Raw genomic sequence first — 22,475 nt, 5'->3', positions numbered from 1 at the left:
GTTAGAATAACGCTCGCGAGGGAGAACATGCGCGAAAAGCAGAGACGCGCACGCGCGTAGGGGAGAAGGGCCGTAGGCGCGTGCGCAGCAGCCAGCGATCCGGCGCCGCTCGGCTTGGGTGCGCGCGCGGTTGAGGACAGCGAAGCGGCGGCAAAGGTGGCGGCGAGTGGCGCGCATGCGCTGTTCCGGCGCCTGGCTTTTGAAGGGAGGGAGAGAGAGAGGGTAGTGTAAGGAAAGGGAGGGAAGAGGGGAGGGGGCGGGTATTTTGCTGCGTCACCGCCCGCTTGGAAGGCGCCGTTGCCTGAGAGGGAGCGAGGAGGCAGAGCGGCGGGAGGAGGTGAGGGGGGGGGAGAGAGAGGGAGAGCGCGAGAGCGCGCGCGCGCAGTGCTTTGTGGGTAGCAGGCCTGAGCCTTTGAGCCCTGAGAAGGAGTCCCGGCCGCCGCCGCCGCCGCCACAGCCGCCTCCTCACCGTCGCCCGAGGGTCTTCCCACCCCGACGCCGCTGGTTTCTGGCCGAGCCCTTCGGAGAGACGGAGAGGAGGAAGAGGACACGCGCTGCCTCCGCCGCCGCCAACGCCGTCCGCCATGTGAGTGAGTGAGGCGGGGCGGGCTGAGCTAATCTGTTGCTGGGCCGGAGGAGGGTCGGGAGGGATTGGGGTCAGATCGAGGCAGATCAGCCGGGACGGAGCTGCCGGGGAAGGGAGAAAATACCGCACTCTCTCTCCCCCCCCCCCATGGTAGTTAAGGAGGGAGCGGGGCCAGAAAGCAGGCGCGGGGCTTAACCTGCGCCAGGGCTCAGCCCACGCCTCTCGGCGCCCTTCCGGAGAAAGAGCTGAGGGGAAAGCGCCCCTGAGCAGGTGCAGAGTGCGCTCGCCTTGCCTCGCCGCCACGCTTCGCGCAGGAAGGTTCCCAGGGTCACGAGGGCGGCCTTTCCCGGGCAGAGCCGCTCATTTTATACTCTGCACGTTTCCCTGTAGGAACCAAGCGCTGCCCAGGCGTCCCCTGGCGGGCCCGGCGCTGGGAAGGTGGGAAAATGGGTCGTTATTGTGCGGCATCCGGAATTAGAGGGCGGAAGCATGTGCCAGGCAATGCCGGGAGGAAAATGGATGCTCGTTCAGGTCGGGGTTGGAGCTAGAAGTTGACTTTCATTTTTGGAAGGGCTGTGAGGTGGCTTCTTCTTTTTTTAAGCGCTAGGAGCATAGCTGTCAACTTTTCCCTTTTTTTAAGGGAAATCCTATTCGGAATAAGGGGATTTCTCTTTTTAAAAAGGGAAACGTTGACAGCTATGGCTAGGAGAGGCAAGGGCGTAAAGAAAGTTAGGCAGCAAGATTTGAGAGGGAAAGAAATAGCACATCATGTGAGACCCAGAGCTGGATGCAGTGGGTTATGGGCTCTGGGACATAATGCATGTGGTTAGGGCTGGAATGTTGTAATATGACTCGCTTAACCCTGTACGCTAAAGAAGATAGCCGTCATTGGGGATGCCTGGCTCACTGGGGAATAAGCATAGGAAGAGGGCAGGCAGGGCTTGGGAAAGGAAGTAAAGCTGGCTTAAATAATGGGACTGTAACATACCTAGCGAGATGTTTCACCGGAGGAATAGTGGAAATGATAAGTGTGTGGGCAAATCGTTTGCAACTGTTCCATGGCAAAATGAGAGAGCTGAGATTGTACAGCCACATGAGTAAAAGGCAGAAGAAGTGCTTTTGCAGGCAGTAATGTGCTACATCTGTAGCTTTAAAAAAGATAATTTGTAGTGTTATTTATCTTATAGTAACTTATGAACCCTCTGAGTTTGGGACCTTATGTCTTTTCCAGGGCTATCTGATGTTGAGAGGCATACAGAGGGCTTACACATGCACTGTGCCCTAACCATCTCAAGCAAGAATAATTTCTGTTCTGTTAGGGCAAAGTCATAAACACCTGTTATTTCCAGTCAGGCTTACTAATGCCTATTTTCCTTCTCTTTCTATAAATGGAGGGTACTACTGACCTTGCTAGGTGCTCTCCAGCTTTGGGGATATCTTTTATTTTTTAAAGGTCTGGAATGACAAGCTTTGTTCCAGTATGGAGAGTGGTCTCCTGTTGGGCATAGAAAAGCTGCCTCCACTTGCTGTCATTGTGGTTTGGGAAGAGCTACTGCCTTGTTTTAATTATGATTTCCTAGCATCCTTACCTAGGAAGGTTCAGAGATGTCCTGTTGTGCTTCTCATGTAATGCCCCATGGGTTAGTTGAATTTGTGCTCCTGACCCACAGATCCTTGTATAGTGTGCAAAATATAGTATGATTGCATCTTGCATACTTGTGCATTTTCAACTGTACATGGTTGAATCATAGAATCATAGAGTTGGAAGAGACCACAAGGGCCATCGAGTCCAACCCCATGCCAAGCAGGAAACAAAAAGTCAGCCAGTTGAAATCCAGCAAATTACATGCAAGGCAGAGAGGTTGAAAGTTCCTTTTGCAATGAGTTTTCCAGGTGGTTTTGGGTATGTGTTTTTGCTTATATGTGCCATCCCTGGAATGTAACCCCCGTGCAAGTCACACTTGTACTGTAAAACCTTGTGCGAACCTTTCTATACACAACTATAGACCAGATTATTGATGCTTAGTGGTGGGTAGTTCAGACAGTGAAGATCAGAAGGCAGAGGGGCCAAACCAAAAGGTTTGAGAAACACTATTCTAGGTAAATTGAATTGTAAATGAAAGATGAAGAAACAGGTAAAACATGTTGCCTGAAAGCTGTTAATGAAATAAAATATTATTTGATATGCAAACACGTGCACTTATAACTCCACTCAACAGTCTTGCAACAACAAAAGGTGGATCTGGAGGAAGGAAGGAACTGAGACATTTTGCCTGTGCTCATTATTGGTACCATGACCAAATTGCTTCTAATTTTGTCCTGAGTGAAGAAGTTAAAGTGGTCTAGAAGGAAGACAGGCTCTAACGACTGGTGAAATGGCCTTGCTAACAGTGACTCAATTCAGAGCTAATGACAAATAATAGACAAATTTTTGCCAGAACCTTGGGCCTGTCCAAACATGTTCCCAGTTTGGCCAAGCAATAGTTTGTTGCAAAATCTGAAATGTGCAAACTGTGTTTTGCTTCCAAATCAGAATTGGAAGCCGACTTCAAACTCTAGTTTTCAGTTCCAGTATTTCGCCAAATAATGCCTTTTGCAAGCAGTCATTTGCAGGATATATATATACCTGAAAACAATGGTTTAACCAAGGGAGCAAGGATGGAAATTCAAGCATTTAGGAAGGCATATGCATTCTTGAGGCTCAGATTGAAATGCCCAAACCATGATCTTCTCTTATGTAAGAATTGAGTCATTGTCGCCAGAGAATGCCCATGCAAGTCTTTAGACAAACTTGTTCAGCCAATGTCAAGCAGTATGTCATTATGCATCCAGAAAAGTAGGCTTTTTTTAAACCTTACTGAAGCTATAGTTGTAATATAGAATTGCAGCAGTTATTCCTCCTCCCACTTTCTCTATATTACTAAACAGCCCCTCTAAAGGTAAGTCAACCTCCTACATAGTTGATGCTGATTGAAATCGCCAACATGTTCATGTAGGACTTGGATCCAGAGTCCTTAATTGAAAGCAAATGAAGTAATTAGCTGTGTTGACAGAAATACTTACGTTGAGAGACAGTATGAGAATGGGATGCTCTTAGCAGGCATGCATCTATTTGTCACTTTAAATACACTGGTTATGGGTCCACAAACAGTCACCCCCCAAATAACTGCTTAAGCAGTCTGGAAATGCAATGCTAGAAAGGAATATGGCCTCTAGTTCCCTAACATTGATTCAGTTTAAATGTTACCCATGGTTCCGTTCGAATGAAACATGCATCTTCCTCCCCCCCCCCTTTTGATCTATTATAATATCTGTCAGGTAGAATCAGAATAGACATTAAAAAGCAAAATGAAATGGTTCTTCTGTGTAAAGGAAACGGAGTGGCAAATAAGGCAAGTGAGAACATGTGTATACAAAAGGAACTTCCATCACATTGTAGTATGACCAATTTTCAGAACATATGGCAGCAAGGGGCAGGTCTGAGTGCTTTTAAGTTCTAAAGAACAAAATTAACTGACAGTGGTCAATGAAGCTATGGGGAAGAAGGAAACTGCTTCTCTCCCTCAAACAGTAGAGTGTATTCTGCACTGCAATGCTGTCATTCTGCAAAACCATTTTACTTTGTCCTATACTGTATAAGTGAATAACTGCCATTTACTATTGTGTAAAAAAAACCAAAGCAGTACATTTGGAGCCATGGTTGTGGTGAAGGAAAAACCTGTCTCTACTGCTGACATTGGATAGCCCAACCTCCACTAAGTGGGACCAAATGGGGAGAGATAGAACAGGTCTGTGTATGCAGAGAACACACTTGTCTTATATCTCATAAGAAATCCTTGCTATAGTATATAGACACTCTCGGCCCATCATTATTGACATTTTGCTAACTCTGAACAGCTGCCAAGAGGTTGCTTGGGAAGGAACTGCTCTTCTACAGCAGGAAAAAAAAATCACCCAGAAACCCTGATTTACCAGTACTATGTTGTTTCCCTTTGCTTCTTGAAAGTAATGAATATTCCTAGCAACTTCAAGGGTAGAAAATACCCAGCACAAGAAGGTAGTGGGACAGGCAGTTTTAAATGCAACAAGGGCTGAGATGAGACTTCAGCTCTTAGCAACAGAAGCACATTCAGGTAAGTATCTGTTACCCCTAGTAAATGATACACAACAGGCTTTGTTGAGTGGGTGGGAATGAAGCTGCAATGTGGCTACATAATACTCAGTGTTTTGTGATATGATGTGCAATCAAGGTATCAAAGGTGTGTTTGTGTGAGGGGGGAGCGTGCATGGAGTCTTATGAGTTTAAGTACAAATTTAGTGATGCATGTGTGAACTGAGATATGGTGTACATTAGTGGTTCCCCATTGGTAGGTTGCAGACCCCAGGGTGCCCATGTAACCCACCCAAGGGGTCCGTGGCACCAATCACATAACAAAAACTACCATAGAGATAACAAAATTTTCAAGTAGAGACGGGGTCCACAGTACTCATCTTATTGAGAAACACTGGTGTACATGATTGTGTGATTGAGGAAATTGAGAACATAGGAAACTGCCTTATATTGAGACAGACTGCTGATCAATCTATTTCAGTATTGTTTTACTGGCTGGCAGTGGGGTTGTAGGATTTTGGGCAGAGTCTTTCCTAGCCCTGTCTAAAGATGCCAGAAATTGAGTCTTGGTCCTATGCACACAAATGGTATGTGCTCTACCATTGAGCTTGGCCCTTTCCGTTGTAGTTGGAACTTATGTGGGATGTGCGGCTGTGCATGTAAATGAGGAGAGATATGGGGACTTCAGAGTGCACATGATATGTAAGGCTTTAGTAGTAATCATATTTTAAATGTAGTAGGATGCAAGCCAATTCTCCACCCACCTGAGGTTTAATTGCAGGTTGTCCCCTGTCTTCTGTAATTTGTTTTTATTAAAGTGTGTTGTTTGTCTGAGCCCCTCTGGGTAGAGCAACTTACAATTGCACTCAAAGTGAACGTACCCTAAATCAAGATTTATTTTATGGTTTGTTTTATCTTAAAAGTTCCAGACCAAATATATAAAATTCTTGTAAACCATGCTTAGTTTGGGGCTTTGTTTGATCTTGCTAAATCTAGAGCAGATACAAAGAACTGAAAGCAGGATCTCAATGTTGCCAACAGATCATACCTTTTAAGCATAGAGGGCACAAGCCAAAAACATTGCTTTGTAGAGCACTGGGTGTTGAGTCTGAATCAAAGAACTGCTCAGTACGGCACGTCAGTGCTACTGCTGCTGAGATCTGCTCAATACCTGCAGTTGACTAGAACTACACTTGCATCTAAAAAGAGAGCAAAAGCTTATTTAATCAAATAACATACTGTGCGAATAACACCCTTTTGATATCACAAGCCCCTGAATCATGTTGAGTCCAGTTTGTACTTTAAAATGCCTTTGAGTATCTTTAATAATAGCCAAATACAGATGTGTTAGAAAATGGGGTTAATAGCTAATAGAGCCCATTAGCTGTGGAGTTGAACTGGTGTTCTTTTCCATCTAAAAGTTCCAGGCCCCCTTGTATTAAGAACGCACTGCAATAAGCAGTTCTGGATAGGAGACACTTGGGAGATTATTGAGGGCCATCAGAGTAAAATAAAAAGCTGTACAGTGGTACCTCGGTACTCAAACGGCTTTGCTCCTGAACAAACCTGCTTCCGAATGCCACCAACTCAGAAATGAGTGTGTTTGCGAATGTTTTTCGGAAGCTGAACATCCGACGCGGCTTCCTCGGCTTCCAATTGAGTGCAGGAAAGCTCCTGCAGCCAATCAGAAGCTGTGCCTTGGTTTTCGAACCATTTCAGGAGTCGAATAAACTCTCGGAACAGATTAAGTTCGAAAACCAAGGTACCACTGTATTTTAATCAGGGCATTTGGGACTAGGTACAGTGCACAGATGTGTTGAAAAGCCATTCAAAGAGGAAGTAATGGTGCAAGCATATACCGGTATGTAGCTTTTTGGATAGCTTACTGGTTTGATTGCAGCAGCTAGTCTGTCAGGCTGGCTTTGCTTTTGTTTATATCAAGACCATGGCAACAAAAGTTGACTGTTCTGTGGCCTCAACACACACCATTCTGTTCATCAGAACTTGTTAATCTGTTACAAATTTGAAGTTTTATATTTGTACTTCCAATTCTAGGATGTTCAAAATATGTGGTACTACACTGTGCCCTGGTTCTTAGACTTATGAGCATTTTGAGAGTTGGTTTTGCCATTCTCAGGCTTTTAGCCATTGAAGTAATGGCACAAGCGGGATGACTTCTGCTCATGCAACAGAACATCCACTCCCTCTCGTACCCCTGTGTGCCCTTCAGATTTGTTTTGAGGGGATTCCCACCAACCCTACAGAGCAAACTGGGGTGGGGTTATGGGGGAGGAGAGGAAGAAGAAATTCCAGTCCATGAGTGGATGTCATTTTGCTTGAGCAGTGATTGTTGGATTAAACCGTGTGTCTAACAGCTCTTTCAGAAAGTGCCTTTTATGAAAGCTGGTATCCTTACTGTAGCAGCCTTTTTAAGGAATGTTACCAATAAGTGAATGACAATGCCAGCCTGATCATGGAGACCCTAGTTCTTTCAGTTATTGGCTCCGTGTGAGTTCTGTCATGCTGTAAACTCAACAACATTATCTCATGAAGGCCTAAATTTGTATAAATTGGGCTAATCATTGCATGTATTTTTTTAATTAGGAAACTCCAGTTATGACTGACAAGATTAACAAGGATTAAAATATATTCAACTGAAATAAGATTTATAATATCAGGAAGCAGTTCTCAACCTCTGGGTCCCCAGATGTTGTTGGACTACAACCCCCATCATCCCTGAGCTCTGGCCTTGCTAGCTAGGGGTGATGGGAGTTGTAGTTCAGCAACATCTGGGAACCCACAGGTTGAGAAAGGCATGTAATCTTGTAGTTTAGAGACCAGCAAAGGGGGAGGGGGGAGGCTACATGGTGTTTTCCACTTGATACAAAGTAATCTGACATACTTACCTTTTCATGTCTTTTAAAAGGCGGTTCCTGTCCACTTGGAACTTATTGGCAATGCTTAGTTTCATAAGGATGGTAATAGCAAAAAGCCCCTAGAAATTGGGATGCAAATCGAGTATTAGAGATACAGCAATTGGAAAATAATTTGTATGAATAAAAGTGGTTACATTCTCCTGTAAACTTTTAAATTATATGGAGAAATGAGTCAGTGTGGTGTAACAGTTAGGCTGGGCTATGCCCTGGGAGACCAGAATTTGAATCCTCACTCAGCCATGAAGCTCACTGACTTCCCTTGTGCCAGACACTGTCTCTCAGCCTAACCTACTTCACAGGCCTGTTGTGATGATAGCATGGGGAGAGGAGAACTAGGTACATCACCCTGAGCTCCTTGGAAGAAAAGGTGGGAGAAAAAAATGCATTATTGAAGGCCAGCTGTAAAAACTGCTAACATTCCTGAATGCATTCTCTTTTTCTATTTCAATTTTTTACTTGATAGAATTATGTTTATTTTGCTGCCCAGCTTAAACACATGAGGCCGACACTTTTGACAAGATGGAAATAACTAAAAATATTCACATTCTAATTTGTTCACCATATTTGGGGGACCTAAACCTAAACTATGGGTGGGGAGAAGCCCATATGAGGACAGTGCAGAAGTCTTCTGTCTTTGTATTGTATCATCATGGCCACCATCTACCTAGTGCAGGGGGGAAATGCAGTCAGGTGTGGCACAGGTGTTGGCATTAAACTAGGAAATTCAAGAATTCTTCTTTGGTGTTGACAGCTTCAATGCAAATTCTTGACTGAAAATGGAGTGGTGCCATAATGCATTGCCTTTTCTGAGAAACTGGATTATGAACATGTCAGTGGCTTGCTGCTGACTGTGTAGATCACAGTGCTACTGGTTTTCAAACAAGCATTCTTTATTTCTGCAATTTAATGGTGTAATCAGCTCATGTTTTAGTTGATCAGTATTTCCTCCTTTGGTTCTTATTCAGAAATTCAAAACTGATAGAATATTTCTCAAGTTAGAACACCAAAGGATTATATTGACTTGTCTGTGACAGAGCTTCTTCTGAAACGTTTGGGTTTTGTTTTTTGGTAACATTCTTTGCTGCTGGAGGGATAGTTCATTTGAGCTTTTCTGTTTAAACATTAACTTTTCTTATTTCAATGCACTACTTGTGAATCTGCTTCCCTCTTTCTGAGGATTTCATAAAGACAATGAGCACCATATTTATGGTGCTGTTGCCTTCACATGTGTCATTGTGCAGCAACACCTTAGCACTAGACTAGAATTTAAAATGATGTGCATATTGCTTAGCTTCCTGACATACTGGAAGACCTGTTGAAATTAAAGCTACCAACAAAACACATGTTCCTATCAAGTTTCTGTGTTTCAAGTCAAACACCTTGCTTGCAGTGAAAACCTGTTCATATCTAATCAGAAGTAAGTCCCATTAGGCTCAGTGAGACTTAATCTCATTGTGGGAGGGGCGGGCTCTGGATAGATACCTGCATAAGACAAGTAGGTGCTTGGCTGGGCGCCCAGGATTCTTCAAGTTCTTTGAATACTGTTGCAGTCTTGCTTTGCTGTAGATAGCGAAACTTGTAGCAAAAAAAGAGAAGCTGCTAGGAAAAGCTGCTAGTGTAACACAAGCATCATACTCATTAGAGTCATTTGTTGCTTTATGTCAAGTTGTTTGCTGTGTACATTTTTTATCTAATACTCCAATTACCTTTCTAGGCAGCCTGCTTCTGCGAAGTGGTATGACCGAAGGGACTACGTCTTTATTGAATTTTGTGTTGAAGACAGTAAAGATGTTAATGTAAATTTTGAGAAATCCAAACTTTCGTTCAGGTAAGCAAAACACCCAAAAGTTGACCATGAACAGAGATCACATGCATGTGTTTCAACTGGATCCTGTTCTCGAGACAGTGTTAATATTTGTTTCTCATTTACCTACAGTTGTCTTGGAGGAAACGATAACTTCAAGCATTTAAATGAAATTGATCTTTATAATTCAATTGATCCAAATGTAAGTTGCTTTCATTTATCTATGGCATGCTTAATTTTAGGGTGTAAAAAACCATAGGACTTCACTTTGTTAGTATGCCTATAAGTATAACCTGTAAAGAGGTGTGGTGATTCTTGCTTCCGTTTAGTGTGCAGTTTGATTACAATGAAAGAGTTGAAAGATTGTACTCAGTGTTTGAAACTCCCATGTTCTAGGCACATTTTGTGATGGGATTTCATTAAGGCGAGCAGTTTCTGATTAAAACTGCAGAGTAGAAGGAAAGGTGGGCCTTTTTCTGCCTCCCCACTTCCAGATATTATCTGAAGACTGGAGAAGAAACCCTCTTGGCCGGGGGGGGGGGGGGGATAGACAGGGGAAGGACTAAGGTAAAGGTAAAGGTACCCCTGCCCAAACGGGCCAGTCTTGCCAGACTCTGGGGTTTGTGCGCCCATCTCACATTTATTGGCCGGGGGCCAGCGCTGTCCGGAGACACTTCCGGGTCACGTGGCCAGCGTGACAACGCTGCTCTGGCGAGCCAGAGCCGCACACGGAACGCCGTTTACCTTCCCGCTGGTAAGCGGTACCTATTTATCTACTTGCACCCGGGGGTGCTTTTGAACTGCTAGGTTGGCAGGCGCTGGGATCGAGCAGCGGGAGCGCACCCCGCCGCGGGGATTCGAACCGCCGACCTTTCGATCGGCAAGCCCTAGGCGCTGAGGCTTTAGCCCACAGCGCCACCCGCGTCCCCCCCAGGGGAAGGACTAGACGATGTGAAAAATGAACATAATATTTTAGCTGCAGCTCATTCATTCTCAGCTTTGTATTTTTCTTATAAAAAAGTGTGCCTAGACATTCCATTGTTGCGCCCGTAACATAAGTTTAAGGTGCCTCCTAGCTTTCATATCTCAGTTTTTAACACTGATTGTACTGAATCCTGTAAAAGCATGTAGCCTCCTGGGAAAGCTAAAGGTGATGTAATGTTTGATTGTGTTGCACCTAGTAGACAAATTACCAACTTAATTAAGTTATTATTGATTCCTCTAATTCTTTGATTATGTATGTATGTGTTACTAAGTTCTCAAAAAGAATTGGTAACTACCATTAGGGAGTAGAGCATGAAGCCCTGTTTCTGTCCACTGCTGCTCAGCTTCTGTTGCTCTCAGTCTTCAAGGCATTTAATTGCATCATTACACATGGCTCAGAGTCTTCCCTCTGCCTGCTTTGCCTAATTACATTTGGAGGAAACAGCAGTGGAAGCATGATGGCAAAGCTTACACAGTACTTGAGATTTTATGACCATTTGATATTTGATATTATGCTTTGATCGTTGAGGGTAGGGGTGCTTGACAAATGTGGGGTGGTTAACTCCAACCATTTTGACTACTGACACGTGTTAGTAGTCAAAATGCAAGTAGAAGACAAATTGCCACTGTAGTAACTGCAGGCTCCCTCATGCCAGTGAGGTCTAGTTCTCATAAACATTATGATGAACCTGTTTCTCAGTTGTACCATTTCTATAGCTTCCCAAAATATTCAGTGTACCAAGAAAGCTGAGATGTCAGCAAGAAGGCTAATGCAGCTTTTTGAGTGTTTTCTTAATATAAAGGCACACAGTTGTGTGAGCCCTCATCTGTAGCCTTGTGTAAGAATCAGGCACATGCTTACTATGTTAAAGGAACTTCTTTTCTTTTCAGGAATCCAAGCATAAAAGAACAGACAGGTCTGTCTTATGTTGTTTACGAAAAGGAGAATCTGGCCAGTCATGGCCACGATTAACGAAAGAGAGGGCAAAGGTAAATCTTTATTCATGACAGCACTCTAACCTCTATATTGGTGTATCTCAAGTTTTTTAATGTGTCCCTGTTCTACATGTACTTTCTGAGGGCTCCAACCTAGGACTATTCATTCTCCATTTGAACATACAGAGATTCTCACAGGCAGTTACAATGCACACTAAGACCTGCTTTGTATAAGTTCTGTGGTTTTGCGGCATTTATTTTACATTAGACAAGGAAGAATAGGTTATCTCTGAATATCTCTCTCTCATGTACACAGAAACATTCAAAGTATAGTAGCAGACCACCTGGCTGCTGTTCCTCAGATCAGGTTAGAATGAAGTGAGATTTATTTGGGATTGGTGAAGATACTCTGCTGAGAGATTGCCCAGTTCCTGTGTGTAATGCCCCAGAAACTTTGTGCCCTGTTCTAGAGTCTGAAAGCCTAGCCCATAAACAAATAACTAAAATTATGATTTGCAAGTCAAATTATCTTGATTTTTTTTGTAATCCTCATCCAGGAGTCACATTTTGAAACCATTAGACTTATTATTAATTCATTAAATTTGTATACCACCCTATACCCGCAAGTCTCGGGCTGCTTCACAACATAAAATCACAATATAAAAGCACAAAATACATAATATAAAATATAACCCCTGCAAGTAGAACTTGTAGAACAAAGTTAAGTAATTTTTCCTAATGAATTAAAATACTCGTTGGGTAGAACAAAAGTCAGAAGAAATGTGTTACTTCAATTGAGGGCTCTTACAGCTCCTATAGGCTCCATCCCATCCCTATTTGCCTAACTTGCCTGTGACCTTATTTCTATATCCACAGCTCAATTGGCTCAGTGTGGACTTTAACAACTGGAAAGACTGGGAAGATGATTCTGATGAAGATTTGTCCAATTTTGATCGCTTTTCTGAAGTAAGCAGAACATTCTGCAGTTGATGACATAGCTTAAATTATTGGGCATTGATCTTGATCTCACTGAAGTTTTGATAGTTATTTTGGCTCCTTTTCATATATACTATTTTTACTTGCTTGATCAAAACAAAAAACACGACTTTACTTAATACTCCCTTGCGTCATTTAGATGATGAACAACATGGGTGGTGATGAAGATGTAGATTTGCCAGAAGTAGATGGAGCAGACGATGTGAGTAGCTTCCCTGTGATTGGAACTTTTAGTCTCCTGCTTGAGGCTGATGTCAATACTTGATGTATATTGACATTTGTATAGTGTCACTGTTTGGAAACTCTGGGTAGTATTCATTGATGTGCTTCTGCTATTGGAAGGACTTTCTGCCGCACACCAGAACTTCCCTTATCCACAGCTTCCTAAATCTGCCCGGGGAAGGGGTGTCCCACAAACCTCCAGAGCAAATTTGGGTAGGTCATGTTTTGCACAAATACTGCCCTTTTTTTGAAACTTGAGAATAGAACTGGGCAGTATACCAATATATTGTCCAAAACAGGTTTAAAAGTCCATATTGTGATATCTGTTCCATAATTTTTGAACTGGTGAATTGTGTGTGCATGTGTGCACATGCTTGCACACGCTATGCAAAAATCATGATGGGGGAAACCGTGAAGCCAGCCAATGCCTCAACATAGCTCCATCCTTATTTCAGACATTGTGATAATATCAGTATATTGTGGTCTTTAGCTGGTAATACGTTGCAGTGTTGAAAAACAGATATCGCCCATCCTTACTTGAGAGTTTATTCCTGTATCCAAACTCTACTTAATACACTCATTTGGGAGGAGACTTATCTGCATCTAAAATGTGATATGCACAGTTGCATATAAACATTGAGTCCAAATTTTCTTGGTGCTAATGTATAAAGTAGGCTTAACTCCATATCAAAATATATCTAACCCTTGTTCTCAGCATCAGCGACGGAGGAAGCCACTTGAGTGCCTGGGGCGGCACACTCAGGGGTGGGGCGAGCCACCCAGTCCTATGGGGCGAATGCAGGCTCTCGCTGAAGCCTGGAGAGCGAGAGGGGTCGACCCCTCTCGCTCTCCAGGCTTCAGGAGAGCCCCAGCGCCAGCCCCACAAGGTCGGGGGACGGGGGAGGTGGAACGCCGCCATCCCGCTGTCTCCCGAAGTGGTTTGGAGGCTGATGGCGGGGAGACCCCGCCGCCAGCCCCGCAAGCTCCGGGGACAGCTGGGAGGCGCAGCGCGTCTTCCCGCCGTCCCCGGACCTGATCTGAAGGCGGGCGGCGGGGAGAAGAGCGCTTCTCCCCGCTGCCTGCCCCACAAGCGCCTGGGGGGGGAATAATTTTTTTAATTTATTTATTCCCCCCCCCAAAAAAAAACTTGGTGTGTCCTATGGGTCGGTGTGTCCTATGGAGCGAAAAATACGGTAGATACTTGCCTGTAGAGGTCCGCAAAGTAATTTTGCAAATATTGTGCTTTGGCTTACTTTTGTAGCTGGCTTTAATTGCTAATCTTCTGTGCTTCTGTCCTAGGATTCACCAGACAGCGATGATGAAAGTAAGTTGACTATTGTTCTGTGTTTACTTCCCATATACATCCAAAAGAGTTAGACAAAACTCTTGGCACTTCTCATGAATATTTACTAAGTTGTGCCTCCCATACCTCATTAACATTTGCCTGACAAAGATTGCCACGGGCCTACTATCCTGCTATGCTACTTGGGTGGTGGAGACTGGAAGAATATTCTCCCTCAAGGTGACTTTACCCTGGGAAAAACTTGCTTTGCACTTGCATCAAAAGAGGGTGGGGTGGAAAAGCTCTTGTTGATGGCAGGGCATAGGTTGAACTATTCTACCTACACTCTTGTTTCTAGAGTGGAGCTGGTCATGTATTAGTAATTGAAGGGCTTTCTGCTGCATTCTTGTAACTCATGCGTGACTGGGCACACAGGAGAAGTACCTACATAATTTTATTTGTATGCCACCTTTCTGCCATTCAGACCATGCTCAAGCTGGCTTACAAAATGAAGAAAATACTTAACTACAACTTAAAAGTAGTCGAAACCAATAAATTAAGCACAACAAAATCTAAAACAACAAAATCTAAAACGAAAGACCAATAACCCCCCCCCTTAAAATACCGCAGCCCAAGAGTCTGTTCAGCAGCCTCAGCTTTTGTAGCCGCAATCAATCAGGGCCTCACCCTCCCAAGCCAGATGGAAAAAGACCTGGGAGCAGGTCTTCCAGGACTTAAAGCCAAGATGTTAACTTGCTCCCAGATCTCCAGCATCAAGATGGAAGAGAAATTGTAAACATGTTCAAGTTTACCACTGCAGTCCTTTTGAGGCATGCTTCTGTGAATGCACAATCTCCACTTCATTCTTCCCCATGATTACAACCATTATGGATTTTTCATATACACTATACTCTCAAGGTGCTGCGAGTTGCAGCTACCTAGAATAATTTGGTGTTAAGAGGCATAAGAGAGTATTCTTTCAGAATTGGCCAGAATAATGGTTTGTAACACCACTCATGGACTTTGTAAGCATTAACCTGGCTGTTTAGATGGCCTCTGCTTGGGTTCACAACAACACACTCCCCCACCCCCACCCCAAATCTGGCAGGTAGGGAATACACATTTTTCATTTCCACTGTGATAGAGAAAATGTGTAAACAGTAGGAGAGGCTTTGGTTAGCTTACCCAGACATCTGTGTGCTCAGGGGAGAGGCTGTGTACTGCTGGACATACTTACCAGTAATAGTAGCATTGGGTACATGGCTCTGTGGGTATTGATGTCTTTTTGTCACAGTAACTCAAGTGGGGCATATTATTCACATCTTTGGAGGTGGGACTGTTCTTCAAAATTGTTAAAGCTAACAGTAACTTAGTGCAGACTTCCTCAGCTGGTATCCTCTCAGTGTTTAGGACTACAACTCATCACTGACTATGGTGATGAGAGCCTGTAGCCCAAAACATGTAGAAGGCACCAGATGTTGGTGAAAGCTGTTTCAGTGCCTTAATTCTAGTGCTGTTGCCATACAGTATTCAATGTTTGTTTTGTTTTATTTCAGAAATGCCAGACCTGGAGTAAAGGGAACCTGCTATCTTTTGGGGGTTTAGGGAAAGAACTTCATCACAACATTTCATAATTGAGATAAGAATTCCTGAGTTGATAGCTCTAAAGGCAGAAAATGCATCCTTTTAACTCATCTTCAACCTGTTTTAAGCAGCTTCATTGATGATTGGTGCGTACCATTGTTCAGGGCAGTCTTAAGCTACGTGAGGCAATAATGTTATGCATGAAAGGTTTTCCAGACTTCCAAAAACAAAACAAAAAAAGCCACACACAAACAATTGAGGTATAGGCAATCGAGAGAGAAACAGTTGCAATAAAAGGGTTTACAACGCCTCTTTGCCTCGTCATCAAATATAACAATGGGAAAACTCTCAATTTACATGAAGTGGTAAACATGTACTTTCCCCCTCACATTGTGGACAGCAGGTAACTTAGAATGTTTCAGATTTTATGCCTGGAACAGAACTGGCTGAAGCAATGTTTTAATTGGCTTTCAAAATTTAAACTGGTAACATGCTGTACCTCTTGGGGTGTCTTCAGGGTATGTTCCACTAATGTTTAATGCTCTTCACTTTGTTGTATTTAATCACTAGTTAGTGTTCAAGATATCCTAGCTAAAACTAGCAGTCCCTTTAAAACTTAAAATGGGTGAAGCCTGTACATTTGGTTGTTTGATCCTCAAAGCTCTTACATCTCAATATGGAGGGGTTAGAGCCTGTACGTTGTTGCTTGTCAATCTGTACATTTAGACCAAATTGTATTTGCACTGTTGGTATGAAAGCGAGTGACAAAATGTTAATACACTATTGGATCTTCTTTTGGGGTTTTTTTTTTTTTTTTTTTTTGACCAGTTTATGATAAGCCTAAAAACCTCAATTTGTGTTCAAAGCAGTGGGGATTTTTTAATGTCTACATTATTTCTAATAAACTGTTGAAGACTCCATGGCTGTCAACTGTCTGGCTGGCTGTAACTTCATGTATTCTTACTATTTGTTGGAATGGAATACTTAATTTCTAGTTGGAATAAAAGTGTGGGACTATTTCATCTGTTTGAAGGAGGAAAATTGTAATATTCCCAGGCAAGTCTTTAAAAAAAAAAAAGGATCTGTAAGTTGTGGGTACACTGACAGTTTAAAAAAAAATGTTGTGATTTGACTAAAATAAAAGCAAGTTTGTCCTCCTTTAAAAACGGTGAGCTTCTGCATTTGACACTTGTTTTCTGCAATACTTTTTTAAAAAGGGTTCTCAAGCTAAATATGTGTGACTGAGGTGGGACACTTGGAGTTTGATATAGGCTGTTAATACCAAAGAAGCATTTTTTCCATGTACACTTCAGTTCCCCCAACTCTTAACATTCACTCCAAATGCACACAGTTCCACACCTTTTTTGACTGTTGCATCGAGGGTCCTCAGTGAGCTTGCGTTTTTAGGAAGGTGTTGAATTAAGGAATTTGGGGGATTAAATTATTTGCATTTCATAGAAGTGCTGTCTTCTCAACCAGACTTTTCCCTTTAATAGTATCAGATAGACATAACATGAACTTAGGCTTGCCACTGGTTTCCAACTTAGCAGCTGCTCTGAAACTATAAACATCTAAGTTAAGTCTTAAACAAAAGGCTGTTAAGAGACTATTGATCTGAGATGCAAACAAGCATGGGGGGGGGGGGAATCACTTGTTAGTGAAATGTAGTTTATGCCCTGAAGATAGCTGGTCATCACCTTGTCCAGAATGTCCTTGTCTGCAGCCCCAGGGCAGAGTGAGCTCCAAGAAGCCAACCTTGCTGAGTCCCTTGCCAGAGGTAAGTTTTAAACCAAAAATAAGTCCCTCAAATGTGGGAATGGAGCAGAGAGAATATATCAGTACATCTGAATTCTTTCTTAAATTCAGAAGCATGTGATTCAGTTGGTGTTGGCTTATTATGCTATTTGTTGCAAACATCTGTGCTGTATGACCACGTTGCATCTGATGTGCCTCCACTGAAGTCAGTTGCTGGAAGACTGAAAGCCTAGTAGAGAATATTTGTGGGCAAGCAGGGTAGACAAAAAAACAAGACGAGAGGAGGGAGGGCTGGGACAGATAGGGATGTAAAGAAGTGAGTGCCTAAGGAGTGTGTTAAGGAAAGGCCAGAAGAAATTTAAAATTTAATGTACTTTTCTGTGATTCTAAACCCCAAGGGGCTGCCAACTTGGGCAAGTGCCATGGTTGCTGTGAAGGCCTTCACTGGCAGCTGGATGGGGGGGGCAGACTGAGCTTTCTTTAAGAAAAAAAGTCTCTAGAATGTAAGTGGTGAAGCAAACCGTACAGATAACCTAATCAGTTTTGTGAAATGAACCATCTTGGTTGCTTCTGCCTATCAGTGTTAGAGCCACAATAAGTAGATACCAATCAATCCTGCTTCTTTCTTATTTTCTAGTCCTTGGAATCTCTAGTTTCCCTTTTTCCCATATAAACCAGGATGCATCTTTCCTGTGGTGGGTTCATCTCAGATCAGGTATTCTCTAGAAGTTATTTTCTGCAAATACTACTACGCGATAAGTGTGGGTAGATATTTGTCCCCTAAACGCCAATGCTCAGTTGGTAGAACATGAGACTCTTAATCTCATCATGGATTTGAGCCTCATATTGTGCAAAATATTCCTGGTTTGCAGGGAGCTGGACTAAATGCCTCTTGGGGTCCCCTCCAACTCTACAATTCTATGATTATAAGATTTGGCTTATAGTCTGTGCAGGAGCCAAAAGATCAGACACTCATTAAGAATTCAGTGTATATTTAACTTACAGTACAATATCTACTACTAAGGGACGTGGGTGGCGCTGTGGGTTAAACCGCAGAGCCTAGGACTTGCCAATCAGAAGGTCGGCGGTTCGAATCCTCGGGACGGGGTGAGCTCCCGTTGCTCGGTCCCTGCTCTTGCCAACCTAGCAGTTCGAAAGCACGTCAAAGTGCAAGTAGATAAATAGGTACCACTCCGGCGGGAAGGTAAACGCCGTTTCTGTGCACTGCTCTGGTTCGCCAGAAGCGGCTTAGTCATGCTGGCCACATGACCCAGAAGCAATATGCAGGCCAATAAAGCGAGATGAGCGCCACAACCCCCGAGTCAGCCACGACTGGACCTAATTGTCAGGGGTCCCTTTACCTTTACTTTACAATATCTACACAGAATTAAATACTGGTGTTTAAAGAGACTTACTCCCAAGTAAGTAGGTCCAGGATAGCAATATAGGCTTTGGTTTAGGGTTGGCATTTGGGAAAAACAGGGTTCTTGTACCTTAAGACAAATTCCACACATTAAGCCATTTCTAGTATGGAAATTGTGGGAAAATCTTCACCATGGCTGTTCTCTTAATTTTGTATTATGCCTTGCCCCTCCCATGCAGCAGCCATTTTGTAACTGGCTCCCAATTGGTGAAAGGCAAACCATACCAGGACTCTTGGTGGGATTGGATCTGCATATGTCTAATAGTCTACATCAGAGTTGGTGTGTATTTTCCCATACTTCAAACTTGATATGTAGCGTTTTTGCCCAAAAGGTTGGTGGTTGCTGGCGCAGCCCTTTTTAAGTGTCTGAAGTTAAGAACGCAAGCATATTGAGTCTGGGTGCAGCTTATAATCTTGAAAGAGCTTCGCAGCTAGGGCATCACCTGGTGCTTCCTAGCATCTGTTAATCAAAATAATGCTGTTTGAACATTGGAACTGTATTTTTCTGGCTGATTATTGCAAATAGACTTAACTTCCATATGTTATGAACCCATTAAAAGCCCTTTATCTTAGAAAGTGAATTCTGCTACTGAACTATGCACAAGACTGCATTGTGTTCTGCAACCAAGGAATTGGATCTGGCAAAACACATTTAGCACTCTGGGAATATTTGCTTGATGTGAGGCATGGTTTGGGAACCTTTTTCAGATTCAGGCTGCATTGCCTTCTGGGGAATCTTCCCAGAGCATCATGCTAGTTGACCAGGGTGGCGGTTCATACATACACATACCCATCCATTCCATTCTACCTTGTCTTCTGCTGCTTGTCGTCCTAGCTCCACCCTACATGACAAGACATGTGCAAGCCAATGCAAACATTTTTAAAAGCCTAATTGCTATATGTAGGATGAGGGAGATGGCGACTTGTAGTGGGGAGGCACAGTGAGGGGAGAGTTAACCTTTATCTCACAAGCTGTGACTCCGTGAAAATTCCACCTACCTGTACCAATAAATCTTCTAAAGTGCTTTCATGCACACCTATAGTGTTAATTATGGAACGCGGGTGGCGCTGTGGGTAAAAGCCTCAGCGCCTAGGGCTTGCCAATCGAAAGGTCGGCGGTTCGAATCCCCGCGGCGGGGTGCGCTCCCGCTGCTCGGTCCCAGCGCCTGCCAACCTAGCAGTTCGAAAGCACCCCCGGGTGCAAGTAGATAAATAGGTACCGCTTACCAGTGGGAAGGTAAACGGCGTTCCGTGTGCTGCGCTGGCTCGCCAGATGCAGCTTTGTCACGCTGGCCACGTGACCCGGAAGTGTCTCCGAACAGCGCTGGCCCCTGGCCTCTTGAGTGACATGGGCGCACAAACCCCAGAGTCTGTCAAGACTGGCCCGTTCGGGCAGGGGTACCTTTACCTTTACCTTTATAGTGTTAATTACTGTGTGGGGTAGTAAAGCGGAGGTTTTTGTTTTTTTAATTCTTCAGTTTTTCTTCTACTTATTAGGTGGAGCACTTCATATTGTAAAACCTGATATTGGAAGCAGAATCATCAAAATATACAAAACAATTAGACCTGTGTAATTTGCGATTTCAGATTTTTTAAAATGAAAGGTATATTCTGATCCTGTTGTATGGTGAAATATTGCATCTTTAAGCCGTTCTGTAGTCGTAAGAGAACATTGGTGTATGCTGAGAGAAAGCGCTTTGAATTTATCATCCCTAGTAGCTAATACTCCGTTTTGGGGTAGATAGCAACTTAATCAACACTACAGCAGGCAGTGGACAGATGGTTAAAGCTGCAAAAATTAAAATACTTTTTACTATCCCAACAGAGAGCACTTTGGCATACAAGAGAGAGCATGAACTGGTTTTAATGCAGACTCAAGAATTTGGCTACGAGATAGATGTCTTATTTAGAGATAATAGCAACCCAAACTGGCTAAGCAGGAAGGAGCAAGTGGGCTGGGGTACAGCTGACAAATCATGCCTGCTTCATTCCTCTCCTGCTGTGCTGCCAGGAGCTAACCCATGGCTTGGCCGAGCAATATGTATGAAACCAGGCTTGAAGTTTCTCTTTCCCCAACAAATCCCAAGTGATAAGCCAATAACAAACCCTTGGTTATAGTTCATGGAGAGTGAGGCAAGTTGTGACCCTGTGTTTGATTACATGTAACGCTAAGCCAAAGGTAAAGGTACCCCTGCCGGTACAGGCCAGTCTTGCCAGACTCTAGGGTTGTGCGCCCATCTCACTCAAGAGGCCGGGGGCCAGCGGTGTCCGGAGACACTTCCAGGTCACGTGGCCAGCGTGACGAAGCTGCATCTGGCAAGCCAGCGCAGCACACGGAAACGCCGTTTACCTTCCCGCTGGTAAGCTGTCCCTATTTATCTACTTGCACTTCGACGTGCTTTCGAACTGCTAGGTTGGCAGGCGCTGGGACCGAGCAACGGGAGCTCACCCCGCCGCGGGGATTCGAACCGACGACCTTTCAATTGGCAAGCCCTAGGCGCTGAGGCTTTTACCCACAGCGCCACCCGCGTCCCAAACGCTAAGCCAAACCATGTCTTAATTCCCAGTAGTGTAGCAGCAGCAGCATGAATTGGGAGAAGTGACATGGCTATGATTTTCTAACTGCACTATTATTTTATTAATTAAATTTCTGTACCACCTTTCATCCAGCAATTACATGGCGGTTTACAATATGAAAGCACAGTAATACATACTACAAGAACAATATCCCCCCACATCTTTATTTATTAAATACGGTATTTGTGAAGTCTTTCTGATTTTGCTTAGATGTAGGGCGTAGCTTTGCTGACATATCTGGCCACTACTTTTTCAGATTGCAGGTGGAGGCTCCCATTGTTAAAATCTTATACACATGCACCTCTGCATAGAAAGCTAGAATGGCAGGTGGAAGACTAGGCTAGAGAACACTTTCCTGCTCTCTTGCTTTCAGTATTAGGTGAGTGGTGTACAGAGGCACTTTTGACATAGCACCTAAACAAAGACCACCGAGTAAGCTTACTGGTCATGGAATAAGAGGATTGGTAACTGGCTAAGAAACGAGAATGGGAATAAATGGACAGTTCTCCCAATGGATGGACGTACAAAATTGGGTAAAGCGATGCATAGTGGGGCCAAACAATTCAATTTGCATACATGCTCACGAGTCTGAAGTGGTGGTGACTGACCAGGAATGGGTTCGTAGTGCATAGTTAAATGAAGATGTTGACCCAGTGTGCGGCTGCTGCGAAAATGTAAATTCCATGCTAGAAACCACTAGGAAAAGAACCGAAAATAAAACTGCCAATATCATAATGCCATTATATGGATCTCTGATGTATTCCAAGTGCAGTCACTGTAGACTCCTCACCTCAAAAACGATGTAGAGCTGGAAAAAGGCAGCCAAAAGGATAAAGCAAATCCCTCCAAGGAAAGGTTGCAACATTATCAGTTTAGAGAAAAGGCGAGTAAGAGGAGACATGATAGAAGGGTCTAAAATGGGTCAAAAGAGGTTCTTCTCCCTCTCAGAACACTAGAACTCGAGGCATCCAATGAAGCTGAATGTTGCAAGATTCAGGAGACCAAAAAAAATCAGAAAATACTTCACACAGTATAGTCAAACTCTGGATGTTTGTCCCCTTTAGGGGCAGATAGACAACAGAAGTGGCAAATAGATTAAAATTCTTTTTAAAAGCTTGGCTCTGAGGACCTCGTGTGTAAGTCACCTGTAATGATGGGACAGCGTAACGTAAAAGGTAAAGGACCCCTGGATGGTTAAGTCCAGTCAAAGGTGGCTATGGGGTTGCGGCGCTCATTTCGTTTTTCAGGCCGAGGGAGACGGCGTTTGTCCACAGACAGC

The 22,475-nt window shown here is 43.6% G+C and overlaps 1 protein-coding gene and 1 long non-coding RNA gene across 2 annotated transcripts; one reads left to right on the top strand and one right to left on the bottom strand.

Annotated features, from left to right (window-relative positions):
• The first annotated feature begins 362 nt into the window (after positions 1–362).
• On the top strand, positions 363–16,607 carry PTGES3 (prostaglandin E synthase 3). Its single transcript, XM_082206544.1, has 8 exons — positions 363–586; positions 9,348–9,461; positions 9,570–9,639; positions 11,313–11,411; positions 12,234–12,323; positions 12,493–12,555; positions 13,875–13,899; positions 15,414–16,607. Coding segments are annotated over exons 1-8 (483 nt in total). The 5' UTR covers positions 363–584; the 3' UTR covers positions 15,434–16,607.
• On the bottom strand, positions 4,846–9,341 carry LOC309523045. The gene is made up of 2 exons (XR_014215205.1): positions 7,485–9,341; positions 4,846–7,390 (listed from the first exon to the last, which is right to left on the bottom strand). It is a non-coding gene; the product is annotated as an uncharacterized lncRNA (long non-coding RNA).
• Positions 16,608–22,475: the final 5,868 nt, after the last annotated feature.

The sequence above is a fragment of the Podarcis vaucheri genome (assembly GCF_965113315.1).
Source record: "Podarcis vaucheri genome assembly, chromosome: 2".
NCBI lineage: Eukaryota > Metazoa > Chordata > Lepidosauria > Squamata > Lacertidae > Podarcis > Podarcis vaucheri.
Note: the sequence above shows the minus strand (reverse complement) of the source record. Positions and strands in the feature narration are given on the sequence as shown.

Excerpts from the sequence above, each read along its gene's own strand:
- PTGES3 (XM_082206544.1), top strand. Across the intron at positions 12,324-12,492 it reads ATTTTGATCGCTTTTCTGAA|ATGATGAACAACATGGGTGG; the intron begins GTAAGCAGAACA and ends TGCGTCATTTAG. Across the intron at positions 13,900-15,413 it reads ACCAGACAGCGATGATGAAA|AAATGCCAGACCTGGAGTAA; the intron begins GTAAGTTGACTA and ends GTTTTATTTCAG.